Source organism: Pseudophryne corroboree (genome assembly GCF_028390025.1).
Source record: "Pseudophryne corroboree isolate aPseCor3 chromosome 3 unlocalized genomic scaffold, aPseCor3.hap2 SUPER_3_unloc_50, whole genome shotgun sequence".
NCBI lineage: Eukaryota > Metazoa > Chordata > Amphibia > Anura > Myobatrachidae > Pseudophryne > Pseudophryne corroboree.
In genome coordinates, this window is record NW_026967542.1 from 943,240 (window position 1) to 965,754 (window position 22,515).

The 22,515-nt window shown below is 43.0% G+C and overlaps 1 protein-coding gene across 2 annotated transcripts in view; it reads right to left on the reverse strand.

Annotated features, from left to right (window-relative positions):
• Positions 1-20,905, reverse strand: part of LOC134984396 (gastrula zinc finger protein XlCGF17.1-like) — a 256,307-nt gene extending 235,402 nt beyond the window's left edge. The window contains exons 1-2 of one of the 2 annotated variants that reach the window (XM_063949988.1): positions 20,421-20,905; positions 7,759-11,119 (exon numbers count right to left, since the gene is read on the reverse strand). In XM_063949988.1, coding sequence (XP_063806058.1) covers positions 9,545-10,681 — 1,137 coding nt within the window. In that variant the 5' untranslated portion in view covers positions 10,682-11,119; positions 20,421-20,905 and the 3' untranslated portion in view covers positions 7,759-9,544. Of the gene's footprint in view, positions 1-7,758; positions 11,120-20,420 lie in introns of those variants that run through there. The other variant, XM_063949987.1, reaches the window with a different exon arrangement.
• Positions 20,906-22,515: the final 1,610 nt, after the last annotated feature.

The following is a 22,515-nucleotide window of genomic DNA, read 5'->3' on the forward strand; positions in this document are numbered from 1 at the left end:
CAAACACTAAGTACTAACCTTACTCCATCCCCTCACATCCTGTAACCCTGAATAACTCTGCTGTTCTATCCTTATATATGTGCAGAAACATGCTATAAACTGCACATAGCAACCAGAATATAGGTCTCAAGATATTGCACTTCTGGTTACCAAACACTAAGTCCTAACCTTACTCCATCCCCTCACATCCTGTAACCCTGAATAACTCTGCTGTTCTATCCTTATATATGTGCAGAAACATGCTATATACTGCACATAGCAACCAGAATATAGGTCTCAAGATATTGCACTTCTGGTTACCAAACACTAAGTACTAACCTTACTCCATCCCCTCACATCCTGTAACCCTGAATAACTCTGCTGTTCTATCCTTATATATGTGCAGAAACATGCTATAAACTGCACATAGCAACCAGAATATAGGTCTCAATATACTGCACTTCTGGATACCAAACACTAAGTCCTAACCTTACTCCATCCCCTCACATCCTGTAACCCTGAATGACTCTGCTGTTCTATCCTTATATATGTGCAGAAACATGCTATATACTGCACATAGCAACCAGAATATAGGTCTCAAGATATTGCACTTCTGGTTACCAAACACTAAGTACTAACCTTACTCCATCCCCACACATCCTGTAACCCTGAATAACTCTGCTGTTCTATCCTTATATATGTGCAGAAACATGCTATACACTGCACATAGCAACCAGAATATAGGTCTCAAGATATTGCACTTCTGGATACCAAACACTAAGTACTAACCTTACTCCATCCCCTCACATCCTGTAACCCTGAATAACTCTGCTGTTCTATCCTTATATATGTGCAGAAACATGCTATAAACTGCACATAGCAACCAGAATATAGGTCTCAAGATATTGCACTTCTGGATACCAAACACTTATTCCTAACCTTGCTCCATCCCCTCACATCCTGTATCCCTGAATAACTCTGCTGTTCTATCCTTATATATGTGCAGAAACATGCTATAAACTGCACATAGCAACCAGAATATAGGTCTCAAGATATTGCACTTCTGGTTACCAAACACTAAGTCCTAACCTTACTCCATCCCCTCACATCCTGTAACCCTGAATAACTCTGCTGTTCTATCCTTATATATGTGCAGAAACATGCTATAAACTGCACATAGCAACCAGAATATAGGTCTCAAGATATTGCACTTCTGGTTACCAAACACTAAGTACTAACCTTACTCCATCCCCTCACATCCTGTAACCCTGAATAACTCTGCTGTTCTATCCTTATATATGTGCAGAAACATGCTATAAACGGCAAATAGCAACCAGAATATAGGTCTCAAGATATTGCACTTCTGGATACCAAACACTAAGTCCTAACCTTACTCCATCCCCTCACATCCTGTAACCCTGAATAACTCTGCTGTTCTATCCTTATATATGTGCAGAAACATGCTATAAACTGCAAATAGCAACCAGAATATAGGTCTCAAGATATTGCACTTCTGGTTACCAAACACTAAGTCCTAACCTTACTCCATCCCCTCACATCCTGTAACCCTGAATAACTCTGCTGTTCTATCCTTATATATGTTCAGAAACATGCTATATACTGCACATAGCAACCAGAATATAGGTCTCAAGATATTGCACTTCTGGTTACCAAACACTAAGTCCTAACCTTACTCCATCCCCTCACATCCTGTAACCCTGAATAACTCTGCTGTTCTATCCTTATATATGTGCAGAAACATGCTATAAACTGCAAATAGCAACCAGAATATAGGTCTCAAGATATTGCACTTCTGGATACCAAACACTAAGTCCTAACCTTACTCCATCCCCTCACATCCTGTAACCCTGAATAACTCTGCTGTTCTATCCTTATATATGTGCAGAAACATGCTATAAACTGCACATAGCAACCAGAATATAGGTCTCAAGATATTGCACTTCTGGTTACCAAACACTAAGTACTAACCTTACTCCATCCCCTCACATCCTGTAACCCTGAATAACTCTGCTGTTCTATCCTTATATATGTGCAGAAACATGCTATAAACTGCAAATAGCAACCAGAATATAGGTCTCAAGATATTGCACTTCTGGATACCAAACACTAAGTCCTAACCTTACTCCATCCCCTCACATCCTGTAACCCTGAATAACTCTGCTGTTCTATCCTTATATATGTGCAGAAACATGCTATAAACTGCAAATAGCAACCAGAATATAGGTCTCAAGATATTGCACTTCTGGTTACCAAACACTAAGTCCTAACCTTACTCCATCCCCTCACATCCTGTAACCCTGAATAACTCTGCTGTTCTATCCTTATATATGTGCAGAAACATGCTATAAACTGCAAATAGCAACCAGAATATAGGTCTCAAGATATTGCACTTCTGGATACCAAACACTAAGTCCTAACCTTACTCCATCCCCTCACATCCTGTAACCCTGAATAACTCTGCTGTTCTATCCTTATATATGTGCAGAAACATGCTATAAACTGCAAATAGCAACCAGAATATAGGTCTCAAGATATTGCACTTCTGGATACCAAACACTAAGTCCTAACCTTACTCCATCCCCTCACATCCTGTAACCCTGAATAACTCTGCTGTTCTATCCTTATATATGTGCAGAAACATGCTATAAACTGCAAATAGCAACCAGAATATAGGTCTCAAGATATTGCACTTCTGGATACCAAACACTAAGTCCTAACCTTACTCCATCCCCTCACATCCTGTAACCCTGAATAACTCTGCTGTTCTATCCTTATATATGTGCAGAAACATGCTATAAACTGCAAATAGCAACCAGAATATAGGTCTCAAGATATTGCACATCTGTATACCAAACACTTATTCCTAACCTTACTCCATCCCCTCACATCCTGTAACCCTGAATAACTCTGCTGTTCTATCCTTATATATGTGCAGAAACATGCTATATACTGCACATAGCAACCAGAATATAGGTCTCAAGATATTGCACTTCTGGTTACCAAACACTAAGTACTAACCTTACTCCATCCCCTCACATCCTGTAACCCTGAATAACTCTGCTGTTCTATCCTTATATATGTGCAGAAACATGCTATACACTGCAAATAGCAACCAGAATATAGGGCTCAAGATATTGCACTTCTGGATACCAAACACTAAGTCCTAACCTTGCTCCATCCCCTCACATCCTGTAACCCTGAATAACTCTGCTGTTCTATCCTTATATATGTGCAGAAACATGCTACAAACTGCACATAGCAACCAGAATATAGGTCTCAAGATATTGCACTTCTGGTTACCAAACACTAAGTCCTAACCTTACTCCATCCCCTCACATCCTGTAACCCTGAATAACTCTGCTGTTCTATCCTTATATATGTGCAGAAACATGCTATAAACTGCAAATAGCAACCAGAATATAGGTCTCAAGATATTGCACTTCTGGTTACCAAGCACTAAGTCCTAACCTTACTTCATCCCCTCACATCCTGTAACCCTGAATAACTCTGCTGTTCTATCCTTATATATGTGCAGAAACATGCTATAAACTGCACATAGCAACCAGAATATAGGTCTCAAGATATTGCACTTCTGGATACCAAGCACTAAGTACTAACCTTACTCCATCCCCTCACATCCTGTAACCCTGAATAACTCTGCTGTTCTATCCTTATATATGTGCAGAAACATGCTATAAACTGCACATAGCAACCAGAATATAGGTCTCAAGATATTGCACTTCTGGTTACCAAACACTAAGTCCTAACCTTACTCCATCCCCTCACATCCTGTAACCCTGAATAACTCTGCTGTTCTATCCTTATATATGTGCAGAAACATGCTATATACTGCACATAGCAACCAGAATATAGGTCTCAAGATATTGCACTTCTGGTTACCAAACACTAAGTCCTAACCTTACTCCATCCCCTCACATCCTGTAACCCTGAATAACTCTGCTGTTCTATCCTTATATATGTGCAGAAACATGCTATAAACTGCAAATAGCAACCAGAATATAGGTCTCAAGATATTGCACTTCTGGTTACCAAACACTAAGTACTAACCTTACTCCATCCCCTCACATCCTGTAACCCTGAATGACTCTGCTGTTCTATCCTTATATATGTGCAGAAACATGCTATATACTGCACATAGCAACCAGAATATAGGTCTCAAGATATTGCACTTCTGGTTACCAAACACTAAGTACTAACCTTACTCCATCCCCACACATCCTGTAACCCTGAATAACTCTGCTGTTCTATCCTTATATATGTGCAGAAACATGCTATACACTGCACATAGCAACCAGAATATAGGTCTCAAGATATTGCACTTCTGGATACCAAACACTAAGTACTAACCTTACTCCATCCCCTCACATCCTGTAACCCTGAATAACTCTGCTGTTCTATCCTTATATATGTGCAGAAACATGCTATAAACTGCACATAGCAACCAGAATATAGGTCTCAAGATATTGCACTTCTGGATACCAAACACTTATTCCTAACCTTGCTCCATCCCCTCACATCCTGTATCCCTGAATAACTCTGCTGTTCTATCCTTATATATGTGCAGAAACATGCTATAAACTGCACATAGCAACCAGAATATAGGTCTCAAGATATTGCACTTCTGGTTACCAAACACTAAGTCCTAACCTTACTCCATCCCCTCACATCCTGTAACCCTGAATAACTCTGCTGTTCTATCCTTATATATGTGCAGAAACATGCTATAAACTGCAAATAGCAACCAGAATATAGGTCTCAAGATATTGCACTTCTGGTTACCAAGCACTAAGTCCTAACCTTACTCCATCCCCTCACATCCTGTAACCCTGAATAACTCTGCTGTTCTATCCTTATATATGTGCAGAAACATGCTATAAACTGCACATAGCAACCAGAATATAGGTCTCAAGATATTGCACTTCTGGATACCAAACACTAAGTCCTAACCTTACTCCATCCCCTCACATCCTGTAACCCTGAATAACTCTGCTGTTCTATCCTTATATATGTGCAGAAACATGCTATAAACTGCACATAGCAACCAGAATATAGGTCTCAAGATATTGCACTTCTGGTTACCAAGCACTAAGTCCTAACCTTACTCCATCCCCTCACATCCTGTAACCCTGAATAACTCTGCTGTTCTATCCTTATATATGTGCAGAAACATGTTATAAACTGCACATAGCAACCAGAATATAGGTCTCAAGATATTGCACTTCTGGTTACCAAACACTAAGTTCTAACCTTACTCCATCCCCTCACATCCTGTAACCCTGAATAACTCTGCTGTTCTATACTTATATATGTGCAGAAACATGCTATAAACTGCACATAGCAACCAGAATATAGGTCTCAATATACTGCACTTCTGGATACCAAACACTAAGTACTAACCTTACTCCATCCCCTCACATCCTGTAACCCTGAATAACTCTGCTGTTCTATCCTTATATATGTGCAGAAACATGCTATACACTGCACATAGCAACCAGAATATAGGTCTCAAGATATTGCACTTCTGGATACCAAACACTAAGTACTAACCTTACTCCATCCCCTCACATCCTGTAACCCTGAATAACTCTGCTGTTCTATCCTTATATATGTGCAGAAACATGCTATAAACTGCACATAGCAACCAGAATATAGGTCTCAATATACTGCACTTCTGGATACCAAACACTAAGTCCTAACCTTACTCCATCCCCTCACATCCTGTAACCCTGAATAACTCTGCTGTTCTATACTTATATATGTGCAGAAACATGCTATAAACTGCAAATAGCAACCAGAATATAGGTCTCAAGATATTGCACTTCTGGTTACCAAGCACTAAGTCCTAACCTTACTCCATCCCCTCACATCCTGTTACCCTGAATGACTCTGTTATTCTATCCTTTGAGTATATGTAACTTGCTGGAAATGTGTGTGGAGACTATGTGTAAATTATGCACTATATAAATAGAATATTTAATCTGTCTTTGTGGCTTTTCTGTGCGATTGCGTATGCTACCATATATACTCATACCACGTGTCAATACGTGAACCAGTGTACGTAGCGTGCGTGGATGTGTACGCATGGTGACTACGCACACGCAGAGGCCACTCGGTTTGGTGATTGCATGTGGTGTGTATGTAATATTTTTGACTTCGACAATACAACAACCCTAATTCACCTACAAGTAAAAACAACAAAAACTGAACCTTTGAACAGACATCATTTAAAAAAAATAAGATATCTATATACACCCCACTATTCACATGAGCTGTTACACTAAGACATAGCCACAATCACAAGTACATAGTCACTATTGGTGGTTCTGGGCTCCGGCCAGTTCAAGGGAAATCGCATAGTCACAATGGCAACGTGTGTACCCACCTTTACACACCAGACGGGGTATTTATACACAGCAACACTGATATTATGTGGACACAAAAGTAACACTACAAGTGACACATTAACAGGAAATTGTTTCTGTCACCATAGCGACAATTATCTGGAAATAAGATAATACACAGACACATATAATGACTCAACAGAAATCTTTTGTTTTTAAACAACTTTATTTCATATCTTTAATTCACAGATTTTTCTCTATATTTTAAACGTAAAAAATACTTTACTCTGCACAACAGCCTATGGGGGTCATTCAGACCCAGCCGCAATAGCGTCTCGCAACAGTTTGCTGGTGGTGGTAATATATACATGCGCACATTGCGGTCACATCCCTGAGGGGTGAACGCGGGCGAGCCAGGACCATTTTTCAGGGGCTGCATGATGTCACATCTGCGTTCATCTCTGATTAACCCCCTATAAGCTTCCAGAGTGCACCTCATATCTCATCTTTTCCAAGTTACTACAAATGATATGAGATCGGTAGCAGCACTACTTTCAGGATTATTACACAGGACACACATAAAGGCTGACACAGCAAATAACAGTAACACATACAAGGGATTAATTAGAAATAAGGAAGCATAATCATCATTAAGTCTAATTATCAACTGATTCTGTGCGGGACCCATACATCTCTTTACTGCCTCCAGCAGCCCCTGGTACTGCACTGCGGCCATCCGCCCTGTCTCCCCCCCATTACTGCCACTCGCCGTCTCCCCCACTACCACCTGCCCTGTCTCCTCCCACTGCCCCATCTTCTCACACTACTGCCACCGCCTTGTATCCCCCCACTACTGTCACTTTCCCTGTCTACCCCTCTACTGCCACCACCCTGTCTCCTTCCACTACTGCCACCCGCTGTCTCCCTGACACCTTAGCTCTTTTTTGGGACATGATTACCCACATAGACACTACCTCCAGCAGCCCCTGATACCGCACTGCAGCCATCCGCCCTGTCTCCCCTGACACCTCAGTGCTGCTTGGAGACAATATTACCTATGTACACAATGCACTACACAAAATGGAAAGCTGCTCAATCAGATTGTAATGTCACTCAGGTGCTAAAAGGGGAGGGGTAATTCTGTGTAGGAAAAAACTGTGTTCCCTAATGCACACCGAGTGAATAATATTACTACATATAATAGTCAGATAATACGGAGATCTTAGTTGCGTATATCTGCAGATATAGGGTTAATCACCCCTACGCAACTAAGATCTCCATATTATCTGACTATTATGTAGTAATATTTTTCACTCGGTGTGCATTAGGGAACACAGTTTTTTCCTACACAGAATTACCCCTCCCCTTTTAGCACCTGAGTGACATTACAATCTGATTGAGCAGCTTTCCATTTTGTGTATTGTATTTAGAGAGGCATGAATGGGTCAGCATTAGGAGGGATTGCTGACTCCATAGTGCCATAGGGGAAGTCAGGGGTATCCCCAGGTAAGCTGGCTCTCAGATGCTGTAGGAGCCATTACCATGTGGCCTTACACTGGGAATTTAACCCAGACATATTTGTAATTATTTATGGGGTGGGTGTGGGGTGTGGTGGCCCCTGTGTCGGTATGACTGGGCTGCTTCAGGTCGGCACACCCTAACACTTTATTAACACTTCACTTATGATTTTCCCTATCACTTTGTATATATTATTTTAATCACACCACTTACATAGCACTTATGTGCTTCTTATTCATTATTCTCACATGTGTGCTGACCTGGGGTGGCCGACCTGTGCCGCCATTGTGGGGTCCTGCACCCCGGACCCATACCTAGTATTAGGGACCCCCAGTGACGGAGAAGCCTTGTCGATCGGCCTGGGGGCTTAACCCTATATCTGCAGATATACGCAACTAAGATCTCCGTATTATCTATTATGTAGTAATATTTTTCACTCGGTGTGCATTAGGGAACAGTTTTTCCTACACAGATTTACCCCTCCCTTTTAGCACCTGAGTGACATCACTATCTGATTGAGCAGCTTTCCATTATGTACACACTGCTCTGGCAGCCCCCGCTACTGCAAAGGTGCCGCCTACCCTGTGTCACCCGACATCTCAGCACTGCTTGGGGAATTATGATACTGCTGGTAACAGTCCTTCATCTGCAGATGGAACCAAACAGGGCGCTGCTTCTGGTACATGGACCCTGGTCATGTCGGGCTGGGAGAGTCAGTAAGATTATGTAATAGTCACCATCTTACAGGCAGCCTGTGAAGGGAGCAGAGAATGGGTGTTATGTGGCAGGAATGGGCTGGTTAGGTAACAGCCTGGCTGCTGCATTCTGTACAAGCAGTGCAATTCTTTTGCTGGGAGACCAAGGTAGAGGACATTGCAGTAGTCCATGTGTGATGATACAAGTGCATGTATGACTGTAGGTAGATCTTCTGAGGGAAATAAGTGCTGGAGTCTGGCTGTCTTGCTATTGGCAACATCCCATCTTAAATAGAACTCCCATCTTAGTAAATTTACCCCCAAGATTCCGCACATGGGGGGGGAATTCTGAGTTGATCGCAGCAGAAATTCTGTAAGCAACTGGGCAAAACCATGTGCACTGCAGGAGAGGCAGATATAACATGTGCAGAGAGAGTTAGATTTGGGTGTGGTGAGTTCAATCTGCAATCTAATTTGCAGTGTAAAAATAAAGCAGCCAGTATTACCCTGCACAGAAATAAAATAACCCACCCAAATCTAATTCTCTCTGCAAATGTTATATCTGCCTCCCCAACAGTGCACATGGTTTTGCCCAGTTGCTAACAGAATTCCTGTTGCGATCAACTCAGAATTACCCCCATGATCAGCATTTTGTTACTCTGAACCTCCAAGCTTAAGTCTGGTTGGTTTGCAAAGCTGAGCTGTAGCCCTGCCCTTTGTTGGTGAGCTTCTATCAGAAGGACCTGTTGCATGTATATTGCAAAAAGCATAAGAGATAGGACAGAATCTTGAGGAACATTACATGGCAATGATAAGTATACTCCAGAAGATTAAAATGGTTTCTCACCTGAGTGAAGTCTATTGTGTGCAACAAAAGCTTATTTCTCAGAGTATGGAAATGGCCTCTCACCTGTGTGACTTCGCTGATGTGTAACAAGATGTGATTTCTGTGTAAAACATTTCCCGCACTCAGAGCAAGAAAATGGATTCACACCTGTGTGACTTGTTATGTCTAACCAGATCCGATTTGTGTGCAAAACATTTCCCACACTCAAAACATGGAAATGGCTTCTCACCTTTGTGACTTCTCTGATGTATAACAAGAACTGATTTCTGTGCAAAACATTTCCCACACTCAAAACATGTAAATGGCTTCTCACCTTTGTGACTTCTCTGATGTATAAAGAGAACTGATTTCCGTGCAAAACATTTGCCACACTCAAAACATGGAAATGGCTTCTCACCTGTGTGACTTTGCTGATGTCTAACAAGATGTGATTTCTGTGTAAAAAATTTCCCGCACTCAGAGCAAGAAAATGGCTTCTCACCTGTGTGAATTCTCTGATGATTAACAAGATATGATTTCCGTGTAAAACATTTCCCACACTCACAGCAAGAAAATGGCTTCACACCTGTGTGACTTCGCTGATGTGTAACAAGTTGTGATTTCTGTGTAAAATATTTCCCACACTCAGAGCAAGAAAATGGCTTCACACCTGTGTGACTTCTCTGATGTGTAACAAGATGTGATTTACTTAAACAACATTTCCCACACTCAGAGCAAGAAAATTGCTTCCCACCTGTGTGATTTCTCTGATGTCTAACAAGTTCTGATTTCCGTGTAAAACATTTCCCACACTCGGAGCATGAAAATATCTTCTCATCTGTGTGACTTCTTTCATGTTTAGTAAGATTTGATTTGTGTGCAAAACATTTCCCACACTCAGAACATGGAAATGGCTTCTCACCAGTGTGACTTCGCTGATGTGTAATAAGATCTGATTTCCGTGTAAAACATTTCGTACACTCAGAGCAAGAAAACAGATTCTCACCTGTGTGAATTTGCTGATGTGTAACAAGTTGTGATTTCTGTGTAAAACATTTCCCACACTCAGAGCAAGAAAATGGCTTCACACCTGTGTGTCTCCTCTGATGTCTAACAAGATCTGATTTGTGTGCAAAACATTTCCCACACTCAGAACATGGAAACGGCTTCTCACCTGTGTGACTTCGCTGATGTTTAACAAGCTCTGATTTGCGTGTAAAACATTTCCCACACTCAGAACATGGAAACGGCTTCTCACCTGTGTGACTTCTCTGATGCATAACAAGATGTGATTTCCGTGCAAAACATTTCCCACACTCAGAACGTCAGTGGCCTCTCACCTGTGTGACTTCTCTGATGTATAACAAGATGTGATTTGTATGTAAAACATTTCCCACACTCAGAACAGATCAGTGGCCTTTCACTTGCCTTACCTGTCTGTGGGTTAATACGCTTTGTGTTCTGTGTAAAACATTTGGCATCTATAGAACAGGGAAACACTGTATCTACTGTCAGAGCTGTAACAGATGCACCAATATCAGAGTGATCAGGAGAACATTTCCCAGGATCAGGGGGATCAGCTGATAGAGCTGGATGTATAATTGGGGTAATGGGGTTATCTCCTGGAGAATCCTGTCTACTGTCATTATCTTTTATGTCACAATCCGGGGATAACATTAGATGTCCTTCTGAGATATTCCTGCTTGTGTGTCCATCTGCTGGAAATAAAATACATTATGGAAATGTGACATTTTTTGTAACAATATTAATCTTGTAAACAATAGGAGAAGACGACTCTCTGGGACACTTAATTGTAAATGTGTGTGTATAATAAAACATAACTTTTAATGAAGGCTTTATAATACTGTCTCAGACTATCATTGTGTCCACCCTCCTGAGAACACTCACAATAACAAATGTAATATTATAATAAGACTTAGATATACCTCTCTCTTATAACTAACCATGAAACATCAATAGAGATGTAGTCACTCGCCAAGTCCTATGTCAGCACCAATGTAAAACAATAGATGGGGAACATACCGTAGACTCTAGATGAACAATAACATCAGTCATATGAGCTGATAGATCAGAGAAATGTCTCCTAACGTTACTCCTGGAAGCATTGGTAAGGTAGCATTCCTTTATGTGTGTGCTCATACGCTGGTAAGCCTGTACAAGTGTTACTCACCCTTATATAAGGTATATTGCAACAGCAGAGTAGGTGTGGAACAAGGTACTTTACATGCAATACACCATATAATACACTGTAATCATCATCATCTGATAGGTTATAATACACTGTTACACCCCATCATCAGTGTCTTACCTCTATTCTCTCAATAGTAATAAGGATGATGTGTGTATGGTAAGTATGATACAGAGAATTACATATCAGGATCTATACAGCTGCCGCCATACTTCTGCTTCTCATACGTGTGCTACTGGCAGCAGTGAACATCTGAGTGAGAGTGCAGGGAAGACAGCAGAGTCTGATGAGAAAGAGATTGGATCTGCCTTTGCAGGGATGTACCACACCTGTCACCCCTGTTAGTATATAAAATAATAAAAAAGAGGGGTGTGGTCCATCCAGACGTGCTTTATGGAGATCTCCTCACTAAGTGGCTTCTTATCTAACCTACCTGATATCTCTTAGCCGCCGCTGGGACCAAGACCCAATCTATTAAATCCACCACTCCTACTGCCCTAAAGCCGCTCCCTCCGGGCACCGTTCACTGCCGCAGCCTAGTGACGCCGCTGATGCCACAGGCTGTATTCTGGGGCTAAGTGTGCCCAAGTTTTCCTGCACGCTCCTGACACCTGACTTGGAGGCGCTTTTCGCTCAGTCGGGATCACTTGCTCTCCCACTCACACGGGTGCGCAAGTTCTGCTACTGCTGGGGACAGAACGGGCTGCCCATAGTCAGTGGAGCCCAGCGGTGATATTGGGAAGTGAGATGACTGTCATTTTGGATCCTGGTGCCCGGCCATCGCATGCTTTGCCTTTTGCCTTCAATAAGCTGTAAAATTGATATAAGCTGCTAAAAAAGTGTTGTGACGGCTGGACCCGGGTCACTACACTAAATTGAGGCATTTGCCTGGAGGTGAAACTACCTTCTATTTATATGGTACCACTATAATCTACTTCCTCTCAGTCTACATGCAGAGCCCAGTATCAAGTATCGTCTGAGTACAGCTCATTACACTCTGATTACAACCTCACAGTATATTATTTTGTGGATTTATTCACTGAATATATTTTGCCATTTGTGTCTGTCTGTGCTGAGTACTTCACGTCTGTGATCACGCTGACCTCTAGTGGAACTTCTCGGTCATTACTGTGTTATTTGAGTTGCATTACATCATGTTTACTTGAAATTTTGGCTCGGCTACCCCTGTCATCCCGACTAAGGGGTGAATTTACTAAGGTGTGAGATTTTTAGAACTGGTGATGTTGCCCATAGCAACCAATCAGATTATATCTACTGTCTGCTAGAAGCAGCTAGATAATCCTGGCATGTAATAGTTACTGTTTTAGTGTACTGTGTGTGTATATTTACAATAAAGGGCATTTGCCACTTTACTAAACTGTTTACCAGAGTGATCTGAGAATCCGTATCCTCACAATTAGTTACTACTTTTTAGATGCCATTTTGTCCATGTGTATCTCCATTTTGTTTATGTATGTCCTCACTGCTCTATATATGTTCATTTTATTAGGATTAGTGGGTGGAATATACACAGCTTTTAGGCTGGCTGATTATAATAGATATATGTTCCTATTATCAGTATCTCAGATGGAAACTGTCTAGTAAGATGTTTGGAATATTGTATACATAAGTAGGTGAAGGGACAGTTGTCCAGGATAAGATAAATTATGTTATTAAAGGGGGACCCTGAGGGGCGACTGAACTATATTGTTTAAACTACGTAATTGATGACCATCATCTGGGACAGATCATGAAACATCTGAGATAAGAGCTGAGTATTCTAATTTGTTCTTCCTATTACTGTAACTGAGTATAACTTGTTATTTGCCGGTTCTCATTGTTGTAACTTAGAGAAATAAATGCTTATCCTTTATAATATGTCCTGTGTCAGTCTCCATATTTATCACAGTGTATCCCAGAATCTGGTCACTTGAATTTTTCTACCGACAGTAATTTCATGGTCTGATCACACCCCTCTGATAGGGTCCTGGTCGCCTTTTCCCGCTATTAATCCTTTACCACCTTGGAGATTACAGGATTATATATTAATGGATGCTGAAGGCACTAGAATTTTTGCAAGAGGCCCTGTCCTCCTACTTAGATGTGAATGCTCCTAAAGATACTTCCATTAGGAACCATTGGTGTGCCCTTAAGGCCATGGATCAGAAGGCCGTCATCCAAGTGCCAGGGGACAGGTAATCAGCAGGGAATGTGCAGGATTCTGAATGCTGGCTCCCATACACAAGCTCAATAAATGTATTATATACCTAAGGCGGCGGTAGCAAGACTCAGATGCTGCCAACTCAGTAATAGGAGCCGGTCACTAGCCAATTCCCTGAGGCCGGCTGTTACAGGAGCATGTGGATACATGATAGGGCCTGCACCATATATTTCCTAAGCTTTGTATCACGTGGCATGAGGAACCCTGAGCCGGTGCCCTAGCAAGCAGCCGCACCATGCCAGAAATATATGTAGTTATGGTAGACCTACTGTCGTTAACGCTATTTCTCCTAATTCCACAGTATCCACATGATATACATTGGGATATGAGGTCAGCGGATTGGCACCAATGATCAAAAGCTTTTGGCCTCCCAGAATGCAACGGGCCAGTCCTCTATATCCCCGCCTCCTGGCTCAGGAAATTCAGTTGTTTTCCAAAGCTCAAGGCAGGAGCATCATAGAGAGCCCTAATCAGGCGAGAAGAAGACACATGCACACACTTCCGTACAAGAAGGAAGAGGTTAGTAAGTGTAAGGATCCTCAAATCAGGTGTGTCAGGGTGGGATCCCTGTGGATACAGTGGACCAAGGAGAAATAGAGTTATTGACAGTAAGTCTACCATAACTACATAATTCTCCTGTAGGGTCCACAGTAATATCCACAGAATATACATTGGGTGTCCCAAATCAATTTCATGGAGGGGGCGCTCCAGATTGGAAAGGAGAATCCTTTGCCCAAATGCAGCATCCTGAGAGGCAAAGGTATCAAAGGCATAATGTCTAATGAATGTGTTAATGGAAGACCATGTGGCTGCCTTACATATCTGTTCTGCTGAAGCACCACGTTGTGCTGCTCATGACAGACCTACCTTACGAGTAGAGTGAGCAGAGACACTAGCTGGATTAGGGATATCATCTTGAGATTATGCTTCTGAATCGTCATCCGAAGCCACCTCGCCAGTGTTTGCTTGTCAGCAGCCAATCCTCTCGTGAAATCCGTAGAAAATGAAGAGTGTCTGTCTTTCTGATGGCACTGGTACGATCCACGTAGACCCTTAAAGCCCGGACTACGTCCAAAGATGCATCTCCCGCAGAAAGATCTGGCCCTTGGAAGGCTGGGACTACAATTTCTTCGTTAAGGTGGAATTTAGACACCAACTTAGGAAGATAACCAGATTTGGTTCTGAGAACCGCTCTGTCTGGGTGAAATATCAGAAAAAGAGGGCGACAAAACAATGCCCTGAAATCTAAAACTCTTCTAGCTGAGGCAATAGCAGAGTAGAAAGAGAATCTTAGCTGTCAACCATTTAAGATCCACTTACGTCAGTGGTTCAAATGGAGCAATTTGAAGCACCTTTAGGACTATACCTAGATCCCAAGGCGCTGTAGGAGGAACAAATGGAGGTTGGATGTGAAGCATTCCTTGGAAAAAAGTGCAAACATCCTGCAGGTTAGCATTTTTCTTTTGAAACCCTACAGTCAATGCCGACTCCTGAACTCTCAAGGAAGCCACCTGTAGACCTTTATCCATTGCTGCCTGAAGGAATGCTAGGACTCTGGGAACTCTGAAAGACCTAGGGTCAAATTTCCTGGCACTGCACCACTGAATATAAGCATGCCATATTCGATGATAAATGCAAGCTGAGGAAGGTTTCTTTGCTCTAAGCATTGTTTGAATTAACTGTTGTGAAATCCTTTTGCTTTCAGGATGGAAGTCTGAAGAGCCACGCCGTCAAAGACAGCCAATCCAGGTGCTTGTAATAACAAGGACCCTGAGACAGCAGATCTACACGTTGAGGGAGTAGAAACGGAGTATCCACTGACAGCCTCTGTAGATCTGTGTACCAATGTCTTCTGGGAAATCCAGAGCTATTAGTATCATGGCGCCCTTTCCCTGTTTTAGCTTTCGCATCACCCTGGGCAACAGGGCGATCAGTGAAAACATAGTCCAGACGAAAGTCCCATCTTAATGACAGGGCATCCACGAAGGTCGCTTTGGGATCCTTTGTCCTTGACCCGTATTCGGGAACTTTGTTGTTATGACAGGACGCCATGAGATCTATCTCCGGCAAGCCCAACTTGTCTACCAGAGTCTGGAAGACCTTGGGGTGTAAAGCCCATTCGTTTGCATGAATGGCATGTCGACTGAGAAAATCCGCTTCCTAGTGCCACCGTAACGTGTGGCTCACCTCCTTCATTGCCTTTTGGCTGCGAGTTTCTGATGATTGAGGTACGCTACTGGCATTGCATTACCCGAGCGAATTTGAACTGGTTTCTCCCGAAGAAAGTCCTTTGCCTGAATGAGTGCCATATATATGGCCCGAAGTTCCAATATATTTATTAGCAGGCAACTTTCTTCCTTGGTCCACTGCCCCTGGAAGCAACATTTTTCTGACACTGCTCCCCAGCCCTGAAGACTGGCATCCGTTGTCAGAACCTCCCAATCTGAGATCCTAAAGGGTCTTCCTTTGTCCAGATGGGATGTCTGTAGCCTCCAGGCTAATGACCTCCGTACTTACAGAGGAAGTACCATAGTCTGAGTTTTTATTGTCTGATATAACCCATTCCACTTGGAATTTAGCATACTCCACCATGTCGAATGTCGACACCATTGATCCCATCACACGCATAGCTGCGTGAATGGATACCCTTTGACTCTGTAGCAGCTCCCGAATCCTTGACTGTATTGTGGTCATTTTGTTCAAAGGTAAAAACACTCTCTGAAGACCAAAATTCAATACAGCCCCCAAGTGAGTCATACGTTGGAACCAGGGACAACTTTGCCCAATTTATGAGTCAACTGTGACACTGAAGCAATTCCTGAGACTGCACCAGGATTAATAGGTCGTAGAGGTATGGAAAACTCCTTATCCCTTGTCGACGGAGATAAGCCGCCATTACCATCATAATTTTGGTGAACACTCTGGGAGCTGTAGCCAGTCCAAATGGTAGGGCCTGAAAATGAAAGTGTTGCTGGAGGATAGCAAACAGTGCTATAGGAACATGCAGGTAAGCATCCTGGATATCAAGGGATACCATAAAATCCTCCAGCTCCATGGCCAAAATAATGGAAGGTAAAGTCTCCATATGAAACAGAGGCACCCAAATGTACTTGTTCAGCACCTTGAGATTGAGTATCGGCCGGAATGACCAATTTGGCTTCTGAACTAGAAACATGTTGGAATAGAAACCTTGTCCTTGTTGCGCGCGCACAGGGAATTGGAATTATCATCCCAGATTGAAGCAACTTCTGACCTGCCTGTTGTAAGGCCCTGGCCTTCGTTTCTACGGAAGATGGGCTGGTACAAAAGAACCTTTGTGGAGGGTGTTTCTTGCAAGCAAACGCATACCATGAGATACCGCTTCTTGCTCCCAGGCATCTGTGGTGGACTGCTGCCAGATCTGTGCAAAATGATGAAGTCTGCCTCCCACCCTGGGGTCCTCCAGGTGGAGGACCACACCATCAAGCTGATGGCTTATCTTCTGGCTTGGAAGCAGGCCCTCTGCTAATTGCTTTTTAGTCTTACCAGACTTGTCAGATTGGGACTGTTTGCCATAACCCTTCCCTTTTGCTTTTCCCTGGGTCCGAAAGGGCCGAAAAGCTGGAAACCTAGGTTTGGATTTGTGGGTTGAAGGAAACTTCACTTTCTTGGAGTCTGCCTCTGACTCCAAAATACTGTTTAATTCTTTACCAAAAAGAATATCTCCAGTAATAGGCAAAAGACTCTAGAACCTCCTTGGACTCTGAGTCAGCCTTCCATGTACGTAGCCAGACCGCTCTGCGAGCTGCTACTGCTGAGACTGATGCCTGAGAGACAATAGTACCCATATCTAAGGCTGCTTCTTCCATAAACATAGCCGCCTGTTTATTATGTGCAATATGGAATTTTTGCTCTCTAGATGCCAATGAGACATCATCCTCCAATGCATCAGCCGAGGCCGCCACTGCTTTTGCCATCCAGGCTGAAGCTATGGCTGGTCTTACAATTACCCCAGACAATGAGAAAATTGTTTTTAAAAAACCATCTATTTTTCTATCCGTAACAATCACATAATGATGTTGAAGGCAGAGGTAATCTAGATTTTCGAACCAATCGAATGACATGTGTATCTACTTTGGGAGCCACTCCCTTTTTAAACAGTCCCCAGCTGGAAGAGGATAATGGGAATTCCATTTCCATGAAATTCTAAACTTCTTACTGGGTGTGACCAAAGCCTCTTGCATAATCTCCGTCAGCTGTTCTAACCCCGGAAATTCAGTTCTGACTGTTTTGGGATGTTTAAACACAGGATTTTAACAAAGGGCTCTGCTGCCTCCTATAAGGATAGAATGGCTTTCACAGCACTAATTAGCTCAGGTATAACCACTGAGCTGGGACCTTCATCCTCGTCTCTGTATGCAGACCCAGAATGCGAGGAATCCTCATCCTCTGAAGTGTCCCCATCTGAAACATGTGTAGACTGTGAAGATGTAGTTTCATGTTACCTTCCACAGGCCTTTCAGTCCGTTTTAGTTGAAAGGCTGCAGATTTCTGGACTGGATGTGATAAAACCCAGGGGGAATGTTGCATGTAAGGGTTAACAGGGTAACCTATAATTGTTATAGGAGCTGGCATTATGCGCTCAGCTACACCAACTAATGTCTGTGCAAACGTAGCCCATGGGGGTTCCATCTGAACGTGTGCCTGCCTAGGATTATTCAGGAGGCTTTGGTGAAAGCTAAAACAATTTGCACATAATCCATTCTGCACCAGATCCTGAGAGGTTAACTAAGCTTTGCAGGACAAACATGAAATCAGTGTTGGTGCTGCTGTGGAGAGTGTATCCTCCTCACCCTTGCTGCTCTTAGACATGATAAACAAATCACACATTTGTATGGTGTTAACTACACAATTTGTGACTGAAATCAATTAATAGCTTGCTAAAGTGACATGCAATCCGATTCCTCCCTGCCTTGCACCAGCACTGAGGATCTGTATACATGACAGAAATAGTAAAGTCAGCAATCACACTAGCAATCAGTCACAAGTTATACATTAGTATAATAAGCAACATGAGCACATCATCAACTACAGATACATTTCAAGTATGTAGGAGAACCATATTACTGCATTACCTTATATAGGAAACTTAACGTATTCAGTCGCACAGCGAAAGAAACGGCAATAGTTTACAGACTCATATGCATCAGGCACTTATCCAACTACTCGTACCCAATACATTAGTGAACGCTGAGTGGATCCAGACGCAAATAGTGTACACAAACTCCAAGTGCACACAACAGTGAACATAGACGTCCAAGTGAAGACCAATGCACCAGTCACACAGACGCCTATGCTGCGATTGAATCCTTTAGAAACACAGCATCTCAGACGGAAGCAGCAAATCAGTTCATGGCAGGAAACTCTGAGGAAACTGGTCATGAACCGGGGGAGGGGTGACCAGGGGAGCGTCTTACTCCCCACTGCTGACTTCAACCGCAGGGACCCAGGCCTCACACTAATCCCTGGAGTATATGATCCCTGGAACCTAGCACTGGTGTACCGAGGTGGCAGCCGCATCAGCAACTGTTCGGTAGTCTTCCCCCCCCACCACGCTATGCGGAACTGACGCCTTACCTTCTCCCCGTGCTCCGGCCACAGCCTGTTAACGTCAGCTGGACTTGCTAGTACATCCAACACAGACTTCCGCCGAAACAGCACTGTACACATGGGTTAGCGTTGTTGCGACCTGGCGGGGAGTTGTTGGAGTAACTCTTTCTGAGGTGCGTGTAAGATGCTTTTCAGAAAACTCGCTCAAGAAATGTAAGACTATAAAAATAAATGAAATAAGCTTAGGGCTGCCAAAATCAGCAACCCAAAGATCGTTGTCCGGCTCCTGCCACACCAACAAAAAAAACTGAATTGCCTAAGCCAGAAAGCAGGGATATAGGGGACTGGCCCGTTGCATTCTGGGAGGCGGAAAGCTTTTGATCATTGGTGCCAATATGCTGACGTTACCTCATATCCCAATGTATATCCTGTGGATACTGCTGTGAACCCTGCAGGAGAAAAGGAGTTTATATAAAGACCGGCGTGTGCTAATAGTGATACTCTCAGGAAATACCTTGCATGTAATACCATAGGCATAGGTACTGCTAGCAAACAGTATGGCTGCTGGTGACACACAGTGACATGATGTGAAGGGCGAGCAGGAGTATAATAGGGGCTCATGGCTCCTGATGTATGAGATACACCAGAGAGTGTGGTGAGGAGACTGGTCAGATCTCTGGGCTGGTAACACACAGTGACATGATGTGAGGGGGAGAGCAGGAGTATAATAGGGGCTGATGGCTCCTGATGTATGAGATACACCAGAGAGTGTGGGGAGGAGACTGGTCAGATCTCTGGGCTGGTAACACACATTGACATGATGTGAGGGGAGGAGAGCAGGAGTATAATAGGGACTGATGGCTCCTGACTCCCGCACTGGGCAGATACATTTCCCTCATTAGTTTGTACTGACAGAGGAGGGTGTAGGATAAGAGATTGCTGTAGTGACTGAGAAAGGAGAATATGTGACTCTTTTCTGTAATAAGTGTTTATTACTCACCTGTGCTGATATCTGTAGGGATTTCCTCCTCCTTACACTGCTGATCACCCTTCAGATACGTCTGTTCTTCTTCCTCTATATCTTCTGCCTTTATATCAGTCACATACGTCTCTTCTTCACCCTCTGTATCTTCTGCCTTTATAACAGTCACATACGTCTCTTCTTCTCCCTCTATATCTTCTGCCTTTATAACAGTCACATACGTCTCTTCTTCTCCCTCTATATCTTCTGCCTTTATATCAGTCACATACGTCTCTTCTTCTCCCTCTATATCTTCTGCCTTTATATCAGTCACATACGTCTCTTCTTCTCCCTCTATATCTTCTGCCTTTATATCAGTCACATACGTCTCTTCTTTTCCCTCTGTATCTTCTGCCTTTATATCAGTCACATACGTCTCTTCTTCTCCCTCTATATCTTCTTCCTTTATATCAGTCACTTCTTCTTCTTCTATGTCTTCTGTTTTAATATCAGACAGACGTTCTACCTGACAATGCTAAATTCCTATGTCGTATAAACAACCCTTATGAAGCTAAGAACACTGTACGCTGTTTACTTAAGAAATACCGTAATGGTACGCTATCTGCGTAGCGATCGCTCAGCCGTAGGCGAGACGCTCAAGCGTCACGTTCGCTCACGGCCCAGCGATCACAGGACACGTTATTGGTTATGTCTAGGGGAAAGATTCGCTATGGCGTAGCATACGCTCGAGACCACGAGGAGGTCACCAGCGATGCAGACGCTCACAACACTATACCTTGATATTAAACCTTATACCGATGAAACACACAGAATACCTTAATGTGAGTACAGGGTGTAAATGCAACCTTGTGTAACCTGACTACCTACAAAGCTGTTTGAGCGTCACCGACGCTCAAGTGAACACTTAACAATATAGTAAATACACTGATACTGGTTTAGGGTTCCAAAGCCTATTATCTGTATTATATCTAGTATACTTGTAAAAGAGTAACACAGTACAAATGATACACTACAATATAACAAAGACTTCCTAACCAAACACCTAACTAAGGGATAAACTACAATGCTATCCTGGTCTAACACAATACAATACAATACTATAATACTACGAAGTATTTAAGAGAAAAGAGGAGAGAGAGAGAGATAGAGAGAGAGAGAGAAAGAGAGATATTGGCTCGCAGAAAGACAATGATTACGGAGAGAACTTACGCACAAAGGGTATGATCGCCTGCGCCTCGATATCCAGCTCCCGATTATCAGCAGATAACCGTTGATGAGAGAGTGAGAGCTGGATGTGGTCGGCCTGCCTATTTATGCCCCACACACAATGCAATCTCCTAGTCCCTACAATCCTTCAGTTTATTGGACACAGGAATTCGACCCTGTACTGTAACCAAAGGTCATAGGGTGATTCATACAGGTGGGCTGTGACGATTTCCAACAGCTCAGGTGGGTGGGAAACTGGGTTTCCCGCCGCATACCTGAGTATGTGCAAATCATAGAAATGGACATAAACTTCTTATGTCCATAACTATTCGCACGAGCGATTAATACGCTCCAAACCAACACCGGAATATTGCTAATTAAATACTCTTCCGATGGGTACCAAACACTGCTGTATGACTCCTGTTAGACCCTTCGTGCAATACAAAGAGGGATTCCTCCGCTCAGGGACATCCTATCTAAACCAAACTTACAGAAACTATTGAGGGGAACATGATCTATAAACGACATTAATTGTGAACTTTTGTAACGAATGAGTCGCACGCTACGATCACATAAACTCTACCGTAAATGCGCATACTGCGCGTGCGAGTGCACGCTATTGCGGGTATGCGCTTCCACGGGAGAGCGTACGCATGCGCAGCACGGACCAGTGTGCGGTGCAAATATGGCAGTGTGCATTAAGACATTTTTTCTGACTTCGACAGTCCACCCTTTGGCAGTCAATAATAACTGCCACAAAACATTTAAGGAGAAAAATGTAAGTCAGGGGTTAATTGATTTCCATGGTTGGGTAGGGGAGGAGAGAGGAGAAGGTGTGAAGAGGGTATGACCTAGTGAGAAAGTAGAAGCATGTGTGTATGAGTCCATGTTTGGGGGGGTCATGTAT